This window comes from Rattus rattus, chromosome Y (genome assembly GCF_011064425.1).
Source record: "Rattus rattus isolate New Zealand chromosome Y, Rrattus_CSIRO_v1, whole genome shotgun sequence".
Lineage (NCBI taxonomy): Eukaryota > Metazoa > Chordata > Mammalia > Rodentia > Muridae > Rattus > Rattus rattus.
In genome coordinates, this window is record NC_046173.1 from 1,829,563 (window position 1) to 1,850,938 (window position 21,376).

At 39.9% G+C, this 21,376-nt stretch overlaps 2 protein-coding genes and 2 pseudogenes across 2 annotated transcripts in view; 3 read left to right on the plus strand and 1 right to left on the minus strand.

Moving 5' to 3' along the window:
• LOC116889609 (lysine-specific demethylase 5D-like) overlaps window positions 1–608 on the minus strand; it is a 103,369-nt gene extending 102,761 nt beyond the window's left edge. Inside the window, 1 exon segment of the mRNA XM_032890537.1 lies at window positions 125–608. Coding sequence (XP_032746428.1) covers window positions 125–274 — 150 coding nt within the window. The 5' untranslated portion in view covers window positions 275–608.
• Window positions 273–4,666, plus strand: LOC116889627 (annotated as a pseudogene).
• On the plus strand, window positions 1,284–2,022 carry LOC116889615 (annotated as a pseudogene).
• Window positions 4,667–6,397: 1,731 nt separating the features above from the next.
• On the plus strand, window positions 6,398–16,800 carry LOC116889592 (RNA-binding motif protein, Y chromosome, family 1 member B-like). The gene is made up of 9 exons (XM_032890528.1): window positions 6,398–6,451; window positions 10,528–10,640; window positions 11,017–11,123; window positions 11,729–11,906; window positions 13,555–13,707; window positions 14,275–14,383; window positions 15,583–15,672; window positions 15,750–15,838; window positions 16,139–16,800. The coding sequence occupies exons 2-9, from the start codon at window positions 10,532–10,534 to the stop codon at window positions 16,468–16,470; spliced, it is 1,167 nt and encodes a 388-aa protein (XP_032746419.1). The 5' UTR covers window positions 6,398–6,451; window positions 10,528–10,531; the 3' UTR covers window positions 16,471–16,800.
• The last annotated feature ends 4,576 nt before the right edge of the window (window positions 16,801–21,376 follow it).

Sequence of the window (21,376 nt, forward strand, 5' to 3'; positions counted from 1 at the left end):
TCAAATAGTATATTATTTATATATTTATATATATTTGTTCTTAAATCTAAGGCCTTGTTAAGGGGCACAGTAGACCCACTGTCGATCATATTATTTAACTTCAAGTTTCATTTTAGAAGCTTACCGCAGGTGGGCGGATCTTGCAAATGCCTGACTTCTCCGCAATAGGTCTGATTTTAGCTATATAGCCAAGTGGATCTCGGAATTCCGCCCAACTCGGCTCAAAGACCGGGCACTCAGGCGGCGGTAGAAAGTCGTCAGATTCTGGCTTCATGTCCTCCCAAAACGCGGTTATAAAACGTGATTCGATATTAAAAGGCGAATGGAATTTCCTACTCACTGCGATGACCCACAGGAACTTATTTTTTTCCAAATTCCAGAGTCGGCTTAATTCCACATCCTTAAATATTCACCTCCCTGTTCAGATCCACCATGTTTAGATCACAATGTGATACGAGATGTGTTGCTCCGCCGAGCTATTTTTCAAGTGTTATTTATAAACCTGGAAGTCGTTCCACACATAGGTAAAAGTTAAAGTTGCGGAAACGAGACGGCCAAAGAAAAACAAACACAAACTATTTTATCTTCCTAATTAAACAGTATTTTAAAAAAAAAAAAAAACCCTAGATAGGACTGATCTTGCTACGGAGGACTTTAATTTGGGGTCTTCCTGCCTCGGCCTCCTCAATAGCTGTCTGTATTGCAATTATATTATTAAGATTTATTTGTTATGCAGTTGCCAGTCAGGTCCTCTCCTGTGTGCAGCATCAAGTCAGATTTGAACTGCTACCATGCGAACAAAAAAGCAAGACAACCAAGAAGCACCCTCAGCGCGCAATTGTGTTCGCCATGTTTGACCCGTTCCAGATCGAAGAAATAAAAGAGACATGCTTGTATGCCTGGGGAAGAACCCACCGATGCCTACCTGGACATTATGGTGAACGAGGCCTCGGGCCCCATTAGTTTCACCAAGCTCCTCACCATGTTTGCAGAGAAGCTGAGTAGCACCGACCACAAGGATGTCATCAGAAATGCCTTCGAGGTGGCCGGCTCAGGAACCTGAGCACCTCTGCGGTCATCCTGGTCCCTCTGCGCCTACCCCGATCTTCTCCACGCCTAAGCGCAGCAGTGGGCGAGTGGGACAGCGCGCTTCGTGAGTGGAACCTCAGTGTTCCGTGGGTGGACGGCAGCACTGAAGGGCGGAAAAGGCGCGAACGAGTCTCCCAGGAAAGTGGAAGGAAGCATGGGGCACGGGGGTGGGAGGGGTGGGGAGTTGGGGCAGCATGAGTCAGCAGCAGACCGCGGAGACTTCCCAGCTGCTGGAGACTGTGCCTCGTCACTGCCAGGACCCCATCACTGTGGAGAACCTACTGCCACCAAAAATACGGATTAATCTAGAAGAAAATGTACAATATATGTCCATGAGAAAAGCTCTGAAAGTGAAGATGTGTTGCTGGTATACTTAACTCGGAAATGTGTGGGTCTTGTCAGCTCGCCCCTAAAGGCGTTCTTGACTTAAACAAGGTTGCCACAAAACTGGGTGTCCTGGATGGCATCAAATTGGAGGAAAACAAATCTAAGAACCACTTTTGGTGGATAGGATCTGACCTGAACAACTTTAGGGCAGCATCCCAACAGAGGAAGCTGCAGGCAGAGCTCTCTGACCTGTCAGTGATGGAAGACTCTTTGGATGAGTTAATAAAAGATTGTGCTCAGCAACTACTGGAGTTAACAGATGACAAAGAAAATGAAAGACTAGCTTACATGACCTATCAGGACATTCTCAGCATTCAAATTTTCCATGAACAGATTGTCACTGCAGTGAAGGCTCCAGAGGAAACCAGACTGGATGTTCTGGCTCCCAGAGAAAATTCTAACATAGTACATATCACGAGCACCAAAGAACTACTGATGAATATTTGTGTGAACCACTCAAATGGTAAAACAACTGATAGAACAGAGGCCTCTCCATCTGACAGCAAACATCCACAATGGCCAGAGGAAGAAGACAAGCCTCCGTAGTGAGTCAAGAACTTCTCAGAGTGACCAACTTATGGCAGCGCAGAATGACAAAGGTCTTTAGCATCCCACGTAGGTGAATCTTGTGATCTATCCTGTGTCAGCGAATCACGTGCTTGTCTGATCCTCAGCAATAAGTCTCCTCGGATTGCTCTTGTGGTCTTATTCTAGACTCTTGAGATCTTACTCTAACACTGAAGGCCAGTAGTGTTCTCCTGAGTAGCCTCAAGCACAGGTTCCTACCTTAACCATAGGTTCCCCATTCAGAATCAGCTCTTTCAATAATTCTTCACTGGCTTTTGTCAGTGAAATAGACCTCTTGCCTCCTGAAATCATTTTATCACAAAGACTAGCACAAGGATAGACAGCTAGTCAGCTGGCCCTGGACTGTGCCGTGCCCTGATGGATAGATAGTGTTTGCTTCACAGGAGAATTGCCTTACACTGGTTCACATTTGCAGTTAGGTGTTGTGTACTGGTGAGGTGTACACACGGAACCAAATGTGGCACCTTTCTCCATATGTGTACCATGTTTAGTTTGCTTATGAAATGTCTAAGTGACACTTCTACCCTAGAACACCCAAAATAATGTATGTAGGGAAAATAACCAACAGATCTCTAGTTCCTCAGTTCCTGTAACTTATTAGAACCCCTGGATGGTGAGAGGAGTATTCTAAAGTTTTACATGTAGAAGTTTCAGAGATGCCTGTACATTTAGGCTTATATACTTTAAATATTTAAATATAGTCTGCAGTGCTACAATTGGAGCCACATACTCCTGATTTTAAGATACCTAGTGAGTCATCATGTCCCAGTGATGACATGCCTCAAAGCATTGGGGGCAAGTACAGAATTCCATCTGGCAATGGATCAGTCAGTTCACTACAATGTGAATTTGGTCCTGGTGAAATTAAAAGCATTATTGAACTTTTTGTGAGCAGATTTTATGAAGTTTTTCTGTGTTCAGCCTTGCTTCTGAGTCACAGGACCGTACCTCCAGTGCATTGTAACCCTCTCCAGCCCTCATCCCACCTTCCCAACACCTAGCACTCTCTACCTCAATGGGTAAGTCATTTACCTCTCTGTGCCTCAACTGACTCAGTAATTTACCACTAAACTGTGAGATCTGTGAGAGACATTTGTTCATAGTCGCTCTCAGTGTCTTGCACCATGCCTAGTTCAAAACAAGTGCCCAGTGAATGTCTAGCAAACTCATAATTTGGGCCAGTGCAACATGGGACTGATGGAACAGGAATCTGGGAAGTGTTATTATTATGTTAAACCTCTCTTGTTGGAGTTGGGGATTTAGCTCAGCAGAAGAGCGCTTGCCTAGCAAGCGCAAGGCCCTGGGTTCAGTCCCCAGCTCTGAAAAAAAGAAAAGAAAAAAAAAAACCTCTCTTGCTTTATAAAAGATGTAAAGCAGCTTGAAATAACAATCACATATACAAAATAGGGATCCAAAATTAAAGTATTAAAAAAAAAGAAATGCCTTTGCTTACTTCTATGAGGAAGCCACAGGCACCGTCCTGAGGGAGCTGCTGATAACCATGGGAGATCGAGTCACAGATGAGGAAGTGGATGAGCTGTATAGGGAGCCCCCCCCCACCCCTAGACAAAAAAGGGGATTTCAACTACATTGACTTCACAGGCATCCTCAAGCACAGTGCAAAAGACAAAGATGATAGAAATGCTGCAGCTGACACTCCTGTTGCATTTCCTTACTCACTTCGTGTTCAGACACTCAACCCCCATAGAACCTATTGCATGCCACTTAGTTTCTCAGACACTCCCTCCCACAGGACCCTTGTGCCAATTGGTTTCACAGCTTTTCCACTTTTTAAAAGTATTTATTCCAGACTGTTTCTATCACTTAGCACATGTATAATTAAACTGGAACTGTTGTAAATTGTACTGAAAATGAGATGGAAATAAAAACCAACAAATGTGAAAAATAAGATTTGGTTGGTTTTTTGCTTGTTTGTTTGTTTTTGTGTGAGTGTGTGTGTGTGTGTGTGTGTGTGTGTGTGTGTGTGTGTGTGTGTCTGTGTGTGTGTTCTTGTGTTCCTGTATGTATGCCATTCTGGGATGCAACAGACCTCCCGTGAGATAGAGGTGAGCAATTATGTGGATAATAAGAGCTAAATCCCAGTCCTCTACAAGAGTAACTAGTACTCTTACCTACTAATCCATCTCTCCATTCTCACAATTTTACTGAATAAAAATAATAAATGTAAAAAATTATGCTTACATTTTAGTCATTGATCTTCTGCTGTATCATTTACCTGAAAAAATTTTTTGAAAAGAAAGTTTCTTGAAGATGTAACTGACAAAAGAACATTGCTATAGTGTGTGCAGAAATTGCAAGCAATAAATGGTAAGAATAAAAATAATATAAAATGTAATTGGCATATAATATGACATTAAAGATCTGTGGAAACTACTACTTTGTCAGTAAAATTCTTATAACACGAGTACAAGAACCTGTATAATGACCTATTCTAATTCTTAACACATGTGCTTACGAGCACAATTTAGAAGAGGAGGCAGGTCAATCCTTGAAACTTGATGGCCAGCCTGCCATGATTAGTTGCCATGCCACAGGTCCCAATGAGAGACTTTGTTTCAAAGCCACGGAGGACATCTCCTAAGGAATGATACCAGAGGTTGACTTCTGGTCATCATACTTATGTACACACAAGTTTACACACATGCACCTTTATAAACTATATACAAATATCCATCCATATATAACATAAACTACTGAAAATGGTAGAGAAAAAAATCTAGTTAAGCTTCTTGATATACAAGAAACTCACAAAAAATGTCCCACAAAATACAAAAATGGTAAATAAAATACAAAAGCAAAAGACATTAAAATAAAAAAATCTTCAAAGAAAATAATAAGAAACAAAAAATCTGCCAAAATTCCATAGAGTTCATTTTGTGTTGGCAAACTACTCAATTAGAGCCTACCCTGAAGTGTGATTAATATACCTGGTAAGACTCAGTTGGAGGCAATTAATTTTTTCTTTGCAATCATGCATTAATTAAAGATAGGAGTGGGAGTCTGTGTATACTTCTCCTTCAGTGATGAGTGCCTGTTTGTCTGAATTGAACCTAGGTAGGCATACAGTAATATTTTTAAATAGAAAGAAATAGTTTATTACTGTAATATATTTCAGGGATTAAAGAAATCTTATTTGTGTCAAATTATTACAAAGGTTTAATAAGTAAAGAAAATTGATCATTTTAAAATACAAATTAGAAAAACTAAGCAGGTGTGTGTGTGTGTGTGTGTGTGTGTGTGCGCGCGCGCCACATGCTCCCGTGCACACACGTTTATTTTCATATATGTGGTAGTATATGTCCATGCAAACACCCCTCACCTTATTTTTCAGATAGTATCTCACTAAGCCTACAGATTACTGGCAAGATGACTAATTAAGAAGCCCTGAGAGTCTTCCTTTTAACACTATCTAACACCTTGCTTTTTATAGGTGTAGTGAGGATCTGAAATCAAGTTCTTATGTTATACAGTAATTCCTTTATCCACCAGAGCTTTTATCCATGGCTTTCTCTAGTTCCTGCTAACCATCAGCTTTCAATTTGTGACTTTTTAATTTTTAAGGAGTTTTTCTCCATTTTTATTTTTTGTATTTTGTATGTATTTTAAGTATTTTATATGTACCATCCAAGTAGTTTTTTTTTTTTTTTCATTTATAATGTTGAGAAACCCAATTCTACACAATATGGGCCAATATATTATCAATATTTTGGTTGGAAGATAAGTACTAGAAATTTCATAATGGTTTTTATAAGCTTGATAATAAATGAAAATAAGGGGGAAAACATGCAAATTAGTGAACATGTTGGTCATTTAAATTTTTTTTTTTGGAGCTGGGGACCGAACCCAGGGCCTTGCGCTTCCTAGGCAAGCGCTCTACCGCTGAGCTAAATCCCCAACCCGGTCATTTAAATTTTTTAAATGGACAACAGTGACGTGCTACACCATAGCAGTCTTAGGCTCAGAGCGGTGGCTGAAAACTGGAAACTGCTATCTCAGGTGTTATGGGGGAAATGGACTTGCAATATGAGGCCTCTGCTGGTAGCTGCCCCAACAACTTACTCCATTCATCAATTTTTATCTCCTAGTCCATCAATTTTTATCTGTTATGTTCCTACTTATTAACTACTGTCTCCATTTCTGACTCTGAAGCTCAATAATACACCATGTCCACCCCTCAACCAGCCGGTCTTTTGGTATAATCCGCCGCAGTTTCCGACTTCCCTACCTCCTTTGCGAGTGGTGACATCCGGGTCCCTCGGCCTATTTATACTGGTTGCGAGGAAGGCTCGAGCGGTCAGTTTGAAGTCGGAGTTGTTCGTGTGCTGTGTGACCCGCTAAAGCCGACAAGTTAGGAAATCAGAAAAAGGTAATGAATTCTGAATTTTAACTGTAACCAACAATTTTTTACCTTAGAAAAAGCAAAGGTTATGACAGGGAAGTAATTTAGTGTGTTTTTTCTGTCATATTTTGTAGAAAAATTTTAAAATTCTGTATTAGTAAATAATATATAAGTCGGAATGTTTATGGACGTAAAGGAGGTTCCATTATCCTATCAGAAGTGGGGGAAAGCCCTTTTGTTGCTTAAGAAGAGGGAATTAAGGTTTAAATTATGTGTTTGTGTGAAACGGGTAACTGATACCCTTTTATTTGCCTCTCTTTGTGGTGGTTTAATTTTAGATTTAATGGTGCAGGGTGTTTGTCCTGAGGTGTGTTTGTCGTGAGATGTTTAGCCTAATGCATTTTATTTCAAGCGGTGCGCCAAAAGTTTAGGCACCATTTTGTTTCAAGCTGCGCGCCAAAAGTTTAGGCACCATTTTGTTTCAAGCTGCGCGCCAAAAGTTTAGGCACCATTTTGTTTCAAGCTGCGCGCCAAAAGTTTAGGCACCATTTTGTTTCAAGCTGCGCCGCGCCGCGCCGCGCCGCGCCGCGGCCTTTGTTCCACAGAAGCAACTACATAGTTTTGCTGACTCAGAAAACTGGAGGTGTGCCGCGCCGCGCCGCGCCGCGGCCTTTGTTCCACAGAAGCAACTGCATAGTTTTGCTGACTCAGAAAACTGGAGGTGCGCCGCGCCGCGCCGCGCCGCGCCGCGGCCTTTGTTCCACAGAAGCAACTGCATAGTTTTGCTGACTCAGAAAACTGGAGATGCACTTTAAAGGTGCTACAGTTTATGGACAACAGTTATTAGTGCCATAGTCTCTTTGTCCTGATTTTGCCAGCAGTGCAGTTCAGTTAAACTACCAGCCACCATTAGTTAGGCCCCACGTAAGAGGATGCGGGTAGAGCCACAGAACAGGGTTTCTGAGCAGGGGCAAGCTCGTGCTACGCCACTACGTTGATAGGTTAGAATTCAGAACCACGCCTGCGTAGAGTTGGACTCCGCCTACTGAAAGGGCAGGCTCAAGCTACTCTACCTCTCAGATAGGCTAAACTTTGTAAAGACACAAAGACGTCACTTGCGCCTGCGTACTCTATACTAGTTAGACGCCTCCTTCTAAAGAGAATCTCGTGCGACCTCTTCGTGTGAAAGCTACTTCTACGGTGCTGGGACCGACTTGGTAGAGCCGGTTTGTGAACTGCTGCTGACTTCTGGTAGGTAGTCTAGTGAGATGGGGGAGCCTGATTAGAGCAGACTTTTGCGAGTGGAGCAGCTTCTTAGGCAGGTTCTTAATAAGCTGCTCCCTTGGTAGGACGGCGCACACTCCTAAAATGTCGGACCAGCTTGTGAAAGACGCCGCTTTCCCTGAAGGACAGGTTTGGGGGGAGAATGCCACCTGGGTCCCTTAGGCCTTCTGCCAAGATACCACTGCTTGAGTGGTGGGCATACTGGTACTATATACCACAGCTTCTGTAAGGCTAGAACCCTTAAGATTTTTGTCCCTGGTTAGAATGGCAGCAAGTGAGATGCTGCAAACTGAGAGGCAAGTTTGTTGGACTCTGCTCTAAAGAACAGCAGGCTCCTGCTATAGCACCCATGTGAAGAGCCACCTTTTAGGACATGGTGCCTGAGAAGAGCCTTGAGTGACACTTGTATCTCAGAAGTACATACACTGGGATTTTGCCCTGAAATCCTTAGACACCTGCTACAGCACCATCCTTGTAGAGCCAGAACAACACTTTTTGGGTAGGAGAGATTCATTGGATGGCCCCAATTTGGAAAAGCAGGATATTAAACACTGCCTCTTAAGTTTGATAGGCTTATGGGATGTGGCTACCTGTAATAGGGCAGTCTTAGAACTCTGGGTTGGAAAGGGTTGTGAGAGACAATGGCTGAGAAAATCAGGGTAGTGTAATCCAGCAGTCTGGGTAGAGTAGTTTAGTGACCTGTTTACATGTAAGAAAGGCATGCTCAAGGAAATGAAGTGTCTGGAAAAGACCAGTGCATTGATGCCTGGGTCTGAGTAAAATAGCTACAGTCTGCTTGGGTGGGGCAGGTTGGCCAAATTCCTTAGCTCTGGTAAGACAGGCTTCTGCTTATTTCAGAGTAGGCTTATAGAAAAGTAAGCCTGGTAATTAGGCTGTATTGATGAGACAGGTTTGTGGGACTCTGGCCTTAGAAACCTCCTGGGTAGAGTAGATTCAGCTGCTATGGTGTCATACCAGTGCATAGGAGCAGCCTCTCAAGATTTCATGGACTATGTAGGGCAGACTGATATGTCTTTCTCTTAGAATATTAAGAAGCAGACCGCTTGGTAGAGTACCTAATATTTGACTGCCTGGGTATCACAGGCTATTAAGTTGCATTTATGATGGATTTCAGGTCAGTGTAACTATTTGGTTAAGACAAACTGCTAAAGATGCTATTGCTGTAGTTGGGTAGGCTCCCAACATGATTCAGTTTGAATAGAACAGGCTTCCCTGATGCTGCCTTGGAGAACACCATCACTTAAATTAAGACCTGCATCCTGGATAGGGCAGACTTATGGTAGGAGTCACCCTGGACTAGGAATGTTTGTGGTATGCAGGCTAGGTAGAGAAGTTTTAGGTGAATTTTCTGTCTAGGAGATTCCTCTAGGGTAGTGCAAAGATAATACCTTGGTAGGGCAGGCTTGGACCAGCCATCTCTTCCTTTTTCCCCCTCTAAGTTCTGACCTCATGTCTGTCTCCTCCCAAGTTGGTATGTGTCATAATTGAAAAAAAATAGGTAAAAATTTTAGTATGATTTAAATTTCACTCCTAAAGGAAAATCTTTTGAGTGTACAATTCAGTTTTTTACTTTTTAAATAATGCCAAATCTTTGAAAAAACTTTCAGTTATGGATTTGCCTCTGTAGAAAATACAATTCTTATTTTTAGATTTGGCGTTGTGTGTGTGTGTGTGTGTGTGTGTGTGTGTGTGTGTGTGTGTGTGTGTGTGTGTGTGAGAGAGAGAGAGAGAGAGAGATAAGGATAAGGATAGTATTAAATTTAAACTACAATATTTAGTGTATATAATAAGTTTTGTACATTTGGGATTTTTTCCTGGATTCTGAATTTGTTCTTCCCTATATATTCTTGAGTGGAGCTTACTACTTTCTATGCAGAGTAGGAAATTGTGACAGTTATCCTGTTTTGTGCTGGGATTACAAGCATGTGGAGCTGTCAGACCCAATTACTTTGATAAAGTTGTTTCTTCAGATGTATTCTGCAAATATTTTTTATTACTCTATTTCTAGGCTACTGATTTTAAGGGTTTTTTAAATAACCAACAATTTTAAAATAGCACTGTCACTGTAGGTAATTTACTAAATACATGAAAATTACCACTTCAAAAAAACAAATATAAGGTGATCAATATGGTTTTAATACTATTCTATCCATAGTAAATAGCATACTATAACTCATAAATGTGATTATTTTTAAGTGAAAATGAATAGAGGTTTAGTAATTATGACCTTTCCCATACTTAATAAAAACTAGAACCATTGTATATGCTAATTGAACTTTTGATTTCTTTCATTAAACAGTGGTGTACACCTATACTCTGAGTAGTAGATGTGTTGAAGCAAGAAGAGGGACTAACTTGAGCTAAATAGAAGACTGTCGTAAATGAAAGGAAAAAAATAAACATTAGGATGTCAGGCTGTGTATTTCCCTTAAGTTGTATTTTCTTAGTGTTTATCTATATGAATCTTGCCTGTGTGTATGTCTGTGCACCATGTATTTGCATGGTGTTTGTATATAGAAGCCAACAGTCCCTAAGAACTGGAATTACTTTTTTTTTTTTTGGTTCTTTTTTTTCAGAGCTGGGGACTGAACCCAGGGCCTTGTGCTTCCTAGGCCAGCGTTCTACCACTGAGCTAAATTCCCAACCCCCTGGAATTACTTTTGAACCAACATGTCGTGCTAGGAATCAGATCTTGGATCATCTGGAAGAGCAGCCAGTGTTTTTTAACTAATGAGCTCCATTGCTTGCTTAAAAGTTTTAAGCATATTATAATACTTTATCCTTTTGTCTTCTTATAGAAAAATGGCAGAAAGTGAGCAGCCTGGGAAAATTTTTATAGGAGGCCTCAACTTAGAGACCAGACAAAAGACTCTTCAAGTAATATTTGGGAGATTTGGACCAATAACACATGGTAATTTTTAATACCAAACTATATGTCTTTTCAGAGTAAATATAAATATTTCTGTGTTATGTTCATTTTTGGAACTTAGATGATTATTTTTATGATACAGAACCACTATTGCAGTGGAATGAGTGTATTTATGTATGTGTGTGCATGTACAAAAAAAGCTGACATTAATTTATGGTTTATTGATATTGAGAATATAACTAATAGTATGAAATGTAAGGTTTTAGGGTTTTAAGATTTGTGAAGAATGACTGGTACTGTGTTCTGCTTAGCCTGTCAAATTAAGGGTCCTATGAGTAACTAACAGTTAAAGAAATTAATTTTGGAAATAGAATAATTAACTTTTATATAATTTTGTAAATGTTTAAATGTATTGCAGTTATTTTGATGAGAGATCGTGAAACTAAGAAGTCTAGAGGCTTTGCTTTCGTTACTTTTCAATGTCCTGGAGATGCTAAGAATGCTGTCAAAGAAATGAACGGAGTGGTAAGTATGTAGTAAGAATATGCTAATTCTTTCCAGTAGTTAATAACATTAGTTGATGTTTTCAGTTTGCTAAGATATGAGCAAAACTTCTTCATTGTTTTTTGTTTGTTGTAGTAGTGCCAAGATTCTGACTAGTAGAATATTTCAATATTGTGATATATATTAAATCTGTATCCTATTCTTTAAGAGTAAATTGTATGCAATCTTTAAAAGAAACAGAAAAAAGGTAAAAAAGGTAAGCATGTTTTTAAAATTCATCGAAGAAATTCTAAAGGAAAATATTCTGTAGAAAGTTACATTTGAGTAAAATTCAGCTCTAAACAGATAACAAGTCTTACATTAATAAATACAAATTGATTTTCTCAATTATTGGAATAAATAGAGTTCCTACCTAAACCCTAGTTTATTTTTACCAACTTGAAATTCTCTTTTGTCTTTCAAAACTAACCATATGAGTGTTTTTATCTCATAATTTTTTCTTTCTGAAAAAACAAACTTCAGTGTATTTGCTTTAAGAAAAATTTAAACCTCATGTTTGATGCAATAAAAGGTAAAGAATACAGGTTAAATTTAATTGTGCTAATAATATTCTTTGTCTTTTTAAGTCTTTGGATGGAAAAAGAATTAAAGTAGAACAAGCCAGAAGACCATCATCACTTGAAAGGGGTAGCAAGAGGAGACCATTATCCTTTTCAAGAACCAGAGGTGCTTCAAGAATTCTGAAATGTGGAAGAGGAGGAAGTAGCAGAGGAAGAAGTCGTCCTTCACGTGAAAGAAATTTGGGTAACTTTACATAGTGGAAGCAGTGTGACTGACAATTAGTAAGATAATATAACTAGATGTATTTCAACTTATATTCATACATTACCATGAGTAGAGCAGTTGCCTTTAATTTAAAAAAAATACTTCAAAGCACTGTAGGATTAATATAAATAACTGACATCATAATTTAAAATTGAATTTACACCAGAGTGTAAATTACAAAGGAAATTTTTTAAGACATTGGTATTTGTCCATACACAGTTAACAGACTTTGCAAGATTTACTTGTTTTGCTTCTATGTGTATTACTATGTGAGGGTTTCATACCTGGAGTTAACATTTTTAGCTGCCATTTGGGTATTGGGAATTGAACACAGGTCCTCTGGAAGATAATTCAGTATTAGCACTGAGCAGCAAGATTTATTTCTAATCATATTTTTAGTTTTGTACTTTGGAGGCCAGTATTAAATGTGAGTTGCAATTTTAACTATTAGGGAGGTTAAAACTATAACAGGATGAAAATAAAATTGACTTAAAATGCCCAGAACTCAGAAGTACATGTTTCAATTAAATAGAATTGATCAGACAAAATTTGTTGTTGTGTATTTATCTGAAAACTGCTCATTTCTTATTTTGATGACAGTTTGTATATAAGCCTGCTGAACATCCTGGAATTATCTAAACCTTGAACTTTTCAAGGCTGTTCCAGACTTTGGAGCAATTTAAAAGAAACAGTACTTTCTAAGTGTGTACATGTTAACTTTATTATGATGATTCATTAGAATGTTTATAGACAATGGCTAAGAGAAATTTGTTACTTTTGAAAATAAATTAAAATTTTACTTAAAAATATCTATATATATTTTGTATTAACCAACATTAAATAACTAAATAAGGGCTGTTTGATAATGAGATAGGTGATTTACTGACAGGTGATAATTTTCTCAAGTGGATTTATATTTTGTAATGCTCTCCAAGTGATCTTAATGATTGGTTAAATCTAAGTTTTTATTCTCACATGTAAAAAAACACAAATTTTAGTTATAATTGGGAAGTAGATGTATTTTAAGATGTTTTAAGCTAAAATGATTATAAAATAGTTAATATGCATTTCATAGATAGTCCTAGTTTATAAATTATAATTGTTCAGTGTATCTATGATTAATAGTATATATAATTTTTTTTTTCTTTTTTTCGGAGCTGGGGACTGAACCCAAGGCCTTGCGCTTCCTAGGCAAGCGCTCTACCACTGAGCTAAATCCCCAACCCCTATTTTTTGATTGATATTTGGGCTTAAATTTGGGTGACAATTTATTTCATAGATGTATCTTACAAAGTATTATTAGAGACTAGAAACATAAAAGTTAATCTGCTTTCTAATAATGAAGCGATTATTTTATCTGAACTCTAGGAATATTTAATTGGCAAACTTTCCCTCTTCAGTTCTCTGCCACTTCTTTAAACACTGTTAGTCTTTAAATTATACTATAAATGTTAAAGCCTCTTTTATGTACTGTTTGAATTATACTTAAAAAAGGAAATAGTAAATTTTACCAATTTAGATAAAATACTAATTGCTGAGATCACTGTATTGTTTATCAAAGGTTTATAAGTGATAAATTTTTTTTAAGTATTGATGCCCCTTAGCTAAGATTTTTTTTAAAATACAGATGATGGTAGATATACTCCTAATTTCAACATAAGTTCTTCTGGGAGACACTTTGCAGTTAAAAGAAGTACATCTTCAAAAAGGGAAGGTCCTCCTTCTAAAAGATCTGCAACTGCTGCTCTGACAAGAGCCAATCCTGGACTGAGAGGACAAGGTAAATACATTCCAAGCAGACATTTTCATGGAAATAGTTTATAATGAATGAGAAAAATTTAAATAATTGCCTATTGATTTTTGACAATCTCAGTCTTATGGGAGATATACACTCATGTATATATGAAGCAAAGAAGGAAAAACTTATATTTTTAGATCTATTCAAAGATTTTAGCCAGAATAATAGTGAAATTTCTATTCTAGAGTATTAGGTGGTATAGAATCAACACAATGAATCATGTTGTAAGCAATATGAGTAAAGAACATTAAAATAAAGAAGATGTGAAACATGAATAACAAGAGATTTACCCATAAAATAAGAGGAAGATTAATGTTTGATTACGCTGACAATAATATGGCTATATTTAATTTATGAGATGGTTTACTGATACAGCTTCATTAAGGAAGGACATGTGCCACAGTGATTTATAGGCAGATGTAGAGATGGAGCTTGTTTTAGAATATCGTAAAAGGTATTTTGCAGAGAAAAATCCAATGTTCTTATTTCTACTTTGAAACGTCTGCAGCTTGAAATACTTGTATAATCATTTTTAAACTTAACATCCAGAACCACATGGAAGAGAGGTGTCTAGAAATATGCCAAGAAGAGAGCCAGTATCTTCCAGAAGAGATGAATATCCATTACCAAGGGATGATGGTTATTCTTCTAATGATAGGTAAAGAAAAATAGAAAGATGGTTAAATTTCCCATTGTTGAGAAAAAATGTTTTAACTATTGTGTTTAGTATCATGCAGAAATATTTTATGTCAAAACTTACATCTCTCATTAAGACTGCTTTCAAAGGGTAGTGAGATGTCTTAACAGGTTGAATAACTTGCATGAGATCTAAGATGTTGAGATGCCACAAAATCTTGGGAAAAAACAGTTTTTATTTTCTGAGTTCCACATAATGACTAAGTAGATAAGTGCATACAAAATTTTTTGCAAACTGTCTTGTAGGATAAGAAAAGCGGTTCAGTGAACGAAGCATTTCCTTTAAGATGAAGACTTGAGTTAATATACTGAAAACTAAAGAAGTTAGGCATAAAACCTATAATCTTATTGGTGCTAGTTGGTAGAGCCTCATGTTGATATCATACTCTCATGATACTCTCTGATAGTATTCCATGGAAAAATTCCAGGACAGTTAGAGACACTGTTTCAGACAGAATATAGAATGGACCTGAGAACCAATATATGAGGATTTCCTTTGATATTTATACTCATTCCCTACATGTAACTATCTCAAAATCCTACCACCTATTCTTTGTGCACAAAATACATACAATCAATTTTTATCTGTAAGTACACAGATATGGAATCAGTTTACTGTATTCTGATTTGATCTGTACAACTTTAGATTTAATCTTACAAATTTTATTTATTAATAATATATATTAATTATATATTCTGTTGTATGTCCTTTTAAAAGCTATAATTTTGCATTGTAACACTGCTAAGGACATCCATATACAGATAATAGAATTCTTATTTTTAGTTATTTTAAGGGTACTAGAATTAAATTGCTGGGCAATATGGTAGTGTATTATGTAGAACCATGCCATTTTACATTCCTATCTGTGGTCAGGATTTTAATTTCTACAAATTTCTATGAAATGTAACTTTTTCTCCAAATATTGTATCATCTGCATTTGTTGAATTTATCCGGCCTAATAGAAGTAATTCATTAGTACATTTGGTGGAGTAGTATTCATGTGTCCCAAGTCATGTTTAAGGCATGTACCTTATTTGGAGTAGTGCCATTTTTATTTTGCTAAGTAACCTAGATGCATAGCCAGTTAACTAATTGGCCAGTTCCAGGATAGTGAGAGACTCTCATATAAAAGATCAGATGGTTATTTTTAATTTCTTAAGTTTTTCAAGGAGATATGCGTCAACATCTAGAGGATACCGTGACTATGGCAATTACAGCTCTCGGGATGAACATGCATCTAAAGTCTTCAGGTATTATAATTTCTTATGAAATATGTTACTGAAATTGTTAGTTCTTGTGTTAACTGAAACTTTCTTTTAAAATTTAGTGATCATGCTGGCTACCATGGGGGACGTGATAGAGATTTCTCTGAATACTTAAGTGGAAATTCATACAGAGATACATATGAAAGTTATGGTAAGAGTCCTATTTTGACTTTGAAATAATTGCTATGTTAATGAATTTTAAACATACAGAGAAATGTGACATGGATTATTGATTGTAGTATTTGTAATTCCTACATTCTACATTTATCCTATTACATGAAAAAATTTAATGTCCAGGCTTAATACGTGTGACTATAGAGGTAATAGAAGCAGTTAAAATTCCAGCTTATTTTTAGAAAATTAAATGCACATATGTCTAAAGATTTAGAATGTAAACACTGTGATACAATTAACAAAACTGGTTTCTTACTTGGACATTTATCTACTTTAGGAAGCTTCCATGAGGAACCATCTGCAAGAGGCACTTACACTGGAAACAACCGCTATGATGACTATAGTAGCTCACGAGGTGGATATGGTGGAGGACGAGAAACTTACTCAGGCAGCCGAAGTGACATATATGGCTATGAACGTAGTGGTAGACAAGTGCTTCCACCTATTGATAGGGAATACTCTGAGCATGGGGGCAGAGAAGAAAGAGGGCACTCACCTATGGATAGGCTGTATAGGGCATCTCATGAATCATACACTATTAGTTCAAGGTTTGGGGGATACCATGGAGGTCATGAAGAAACCAGATATGAAAGTGGAGGCAGGCGTTAAAAGTCTTAAGTACCAAACATCATTTCTAAGAAGAAAAATGAGGTGTTAATCCTATGTTCTCTGATGTTAAGTTGAATATATTGATTTAGGAATTAAGGCATATTAAGTTTTACAGCATTGCCCAAATACTGAAATTCATTCGTTTGGGGGAAAGTGAAATACTATCTAACTTTCCGTCCATGAATTCGACTAGAATGTAAAGCAAGAAAGCTTTAACTGTTAAAAAACATTCTTTGTTAAGTAATACCTGTTAATGTTAAATTAGGATTGAACATTAGAGATTAAATATCTGCATTGTCAAAAAAACTCTCAATAAAAATTGAAAGAAAATGCGATTGTCTGACTTCACTCTTAAGTAACATTATTCCTTCTTTATTTTTGATGGTTTTTCCTTCGGCAGTTATTAATCCTATCTGCTGTCAGTGTAAATGTCGGCTATGGCTCCTTTTGCCAGTTTTAAGGCCTGCGTTAGAGCCTTTAGCTCAGCTTTCTGAGCTGAAGTTCCCAGCAGCAAATCAGTGGTCCAAATAACAGTCCAAGTCCACTACCACCACCCCTGCATCCCTGATTCCATTCTGAATGTAGCTGCTCCTAGCCATGTGGTACATACGTTCCCCATCAGCCTGACACTCTGGATGTGCCCCAGAACTATATAGAGAGCAAACATGCTGCACATCTGTGGCTGGATCAGAGAGCAGGATGGCTGGGTTTAGGGCAGAAGATGGGTTGTATCTTATGTGAGGGGGACTCAAAAGTAGAGCCTGAAAGTGCACCAGACTGGGGTTGGACAGCCACTGGCTGGGTGGATTCTTGAGGGTTCCTCAGTAGCATGGGGGAGGAGGGGAGAGTGGTACATGTCCCTGACCCATGGTTACATTGGCAGCATGTTTGCCTAGAAGGACAGTGGCAGCTATGGTCCAGGAGCAGGCTGGCCATTTTTGGCCCACCGGGTCCAGCTTCTTAGATAAATAAGCCTCAGGTCTTTTCTATGATCCCAAAGTTTGGGTGAGCACCCCCTTTGCTGTCCCCTCTCTCTGATCCACATACAGGTGAAGTGGTTTGGGACTCTCCAGGAGGGCCAATGCTGCCATCTCCAGTAAGGCTCTTCTTAGAGTCTTAAAAGCTACATTCCTCTTAAGGGTCCATCTACTTTGTTCTCTTGGTCCTGGAAGACCTCATAAGGCTTTGGCTAGCTCAGTGACCCTTTGCTCCCAGAGTCTACAAAACCTGTGAGATCCCAGAAATTCCTGTACTTGCTTTCCGGTTGTTGGAACTGGGATGCTGAGGATGGTTTCTTCCAGGTGTCCAACAGCATGTGTTGGCTGGCCCCCTTTGACTATGCATCCCAGATAGGGGACCTCAGGTTGACAAAGCTGGGCCTGCTTTCTTAGCAGACACTCGGCAGCCAAGTTGTCTCAGTTCCTGTAGGAGGTCTCATGTGGCCTCCTGGCATGTCTCCAAGCCAGGAGCCTTGCAATACACACAGGAGCACAGTTATTTGGGGTGGGCCACAGGTACTGACCCAAGTACTCAGGCAGTGCCTCCTCAAAGGTGATAGGTTGAGAGACCAGATCTTTTAAATCCAGACTCCATTTTAGAGAACCTGACCTAAGTTTGAACTCAGGTTCAAACAGGCATTAGCTTCCAACCCCCACCCGCAACAAAACCTGGGCCTCTCTCCACACACCCCAGTAAGATCTACACCCCCAACAAGATCAGTGTCTCCAGGTTATTACCCCAACAGATCTGCACCGCCAGGTTACAAGCCCCCAACTCCCTTCCCTCTCTCCTCACCCCCACTGCCTAAGGAGCACCAATGCAGAGAGAAATAGAAATTGAGTCTACAATTTGATCTCCAGCACCAGCCAATTAAACTAAAGGCCTTAGTATCTTTCCAATTTAGATGCTTGCACACTTATCTGCTCCCCCCACCCCTTTGCTGCTTGCTGTAAAGCTTAATCCTGGATAGATGCTCAGGGCCTCTTTCTCCACAAAGAGGTCCTGCCTGTCAGGTTAACTGAGGGGCTGAGCTAGCTTAACTAGAAAAAACCCTGATCTGAGACTGCATTGGATCAGCTCCTGTCTGGTTTAACACTTTAGTGGCACTAACAGCCTGCATTCTTGAATCCTTGATGCAGGTGTGTCCAAGTCAGTAGTCCCTTGAAGCCTCTCTCCCAGTCTTGCCATTCAAAGGGAAATAGAGGCTGACTTTAGGCTACAAAGCTATTCACTGTCTGAAGCTTCCAAAAGGATGTCAGGGGCAGTTTGGTTAACAAAAGCCATGTTCACAGCTGACTGTTGCTCTCTGGCTTCTGCATCAAAAGCAGTATAGGTTCTATAGGTTTAAAAAACTCTAGATATCCCCTGGGGTCCTCATTCTTTCCCTGCATCACCTGGCTCACCTTACATAAATTTGTGGGCTATCCGGTGGCCTCTCAGAGCCCCCACCCCACCCATCAGAATCTGGCACCTGTTCTTTAACAGCACTGCTAAAATCTCAGTCAGGTCCAGTCCAAGGAAAGGCTGCACCTATATCAGCCTGAACTTGAGTAGGGCAGCCCATTTGCTCCCCAGAACCATTTTCTGGGTGGCTCCCAAGAACCCTCTCTCTCTTTCCTCTGTTGTGTAGTGCAGCTAGAGCTGACACCTGGGTTGACTGACACTCATCCCAGGTGAGTCAACATGACTGAATCCAGAAGACCTGTGAGAGCTGATGGTCTAAAAATGGGAGAGGGGGTTTCTGCTAGTTCCTGCAAATGGCACATGTGTCATGAACACGTAAACCCCCTGAACATCTGGGGGGAGATACTACCTGGGTTCCATAGCCTGGAGATAGGTAAGGCCTTAGTAGAATCTGCCCTCTGGAGAGTATGGGCCTGAATGTGAGGTGGACTCAAGTGGGGTCAGGGGAGGTCAGGGGCTGCTCTTCCCTCTGCCTGTGCTGGCTGAGGAAGGGTAGTGGCAGAGAGGGCATGATGAGGAACATAGGAAGGGGACAGAAATCCTCCTTGGGGGAGCAGAAAGGAGGCAAGGCAGGGGTCGAGGCTGATCCTCCTTTAGAAGAATAAGGGTGAGGAGCAGAGGCCCATAACAAAAAAAGACCTCATCCAAACAGGGACTTCTCAACCAGGTATTGCCACGTGAAGATGTACATGACAGGTTGAGGTCTGGGTGGCCTCAAAGTCTCATAAACTAAACCTTCACCCTGTATTTAAATGATGGGGAGATGGAAAGTACCCTCCTCAGACTATAGGTGGGTCATTCATTCCTGCAGTTATGCCTAGTTTGTAGGGACAAACTGCTAGCATTCCTCTAAGCTCCACCCCCCCCCAGTTACCTGGCAACAGCCAGGTATGCATGACACTATAAAAGGAGCTGATGGCCCCCTCCTCATTCTGTTGCTCTCTTGCTCTTACTCTCTTCCCCCTTTGTCCATCTCTCCACATTCCCCTCTCCCCTACTCTTCCAAGTACTCATAGACAGTCTCTACTTCCCTATTTCTCTACTCTTATTCCCCCCACCCCCAGTCTCTCTAGGTTTCTGCACTCCATCTGCCACCCTCCCTGCTTGGCTGCTTACTTTGCAGCCTCTACTTCTAATGGTGGGCTGGGAGGCAGAAGCAGGTCTGGCCTAGCCCCTGAGTCCTGCTGGAGACTGGCTGAGACCTCTCTTTCCCTGTGTGCAGCCATCTTCCCTCCCAAGTGTTCCAGTGCTCGCTAGCTCTCTGTCTCTCTCTCCCTATCTGTCTCTCTCTCTCTTTCTCCTTCTGTCTCGCTCTCTTTCTCTCTCTGTGTCTCCATCTGTCTGTCTATGTCTCTGTCTGTCTCTGTTCTCTCTGTCTCTCTCTCTCTTGCTTTCTCTGTCTCTCTTTCTCCTTCTGTCTCTCCTTCTCTCTCTATTTCTCCTTCTGTCTCACTCTCTTTCTCTCTATATATCTCCATCTTTCAGTCTATGTCTCTGTCTGTCTCTATTCTCTCTTTCTCTGTGTCTCTCTGTCTCTCTTTCTCCTTCTGTCTCGCTCTCTTTCTCTCTCTGTGTCTCCATCTATCTGCCTCTCTATGTCTCTGTCTCTATTCTCTCTGTCTCTCTCTTGCTTTCTCTATCTCTCTGTCTCTCCTTCTCTCTTTCTCCTGTCTCTCTTTCTCTGTGTGTCTCTGTCTGTCTCTCTATTTCTGCCTCTCTGTTTCTCTGTCTCTCTGTCTGTCTCTATTCTCTCTGCCTCTGTCTCTCTCTGTCTCTGTCTCTCACGGTCTCTGTCTCTCTCTGTCTCTGTCTCTCACGGTCTCTGTCTCTCTCTGTCTCTTGCTTTCTCTATTTCTCTTTCTCTGTCTCTTTCTGTCTTTCTCTGTGTCTCTCTGTCTCTCTTTCTCCTTCTGTCTCTCCTCTCTCTCTGTCTCTCTATTTCTCCTTCTGTCTCGCTCTCTTTCTCTCTCTGTGTCTCCATCTGTCAATCTATGTCTCTGTCTGTCTCTGTTCTCTCTCTCTCTCTCTTGCTTTCTCTGTCTCTCTGTCTCTCTTTCTCCTTCTGTCTCTCCTTCTCTCTCTCTCTCTATTTCTCCTTCTGTCTCGCTCTCTTTCTCTCTCTGTGTCTCCATCTGTCTATGTCTCTGTCTGTCTCTGTTCTCTCTGTCTCTCTCTCTCTTGCTTTCTCTGTCTCTCTGTCTCTCTTTCTCCTTCTGTCTCTCCTTCTCTCTCTCTCTGTGTCTCCATCTTTCTCTCTATATATCTCCATCTTTCAGTCTATGTCTCTGTCTGTCTCTATTCTCTCTTTCTCTGTGTCTCTCTGTCTCTCTTTCTCCTTCTGTCTCTCCTTTTCTCTCTCTGTCTCTTTCTCCTTCTGTGCTCTTTTTCTCTCTCTCTGTCTCCATCTGTCAATCTATGTCTCTGTCTGTCTCTGTTCTCTCTG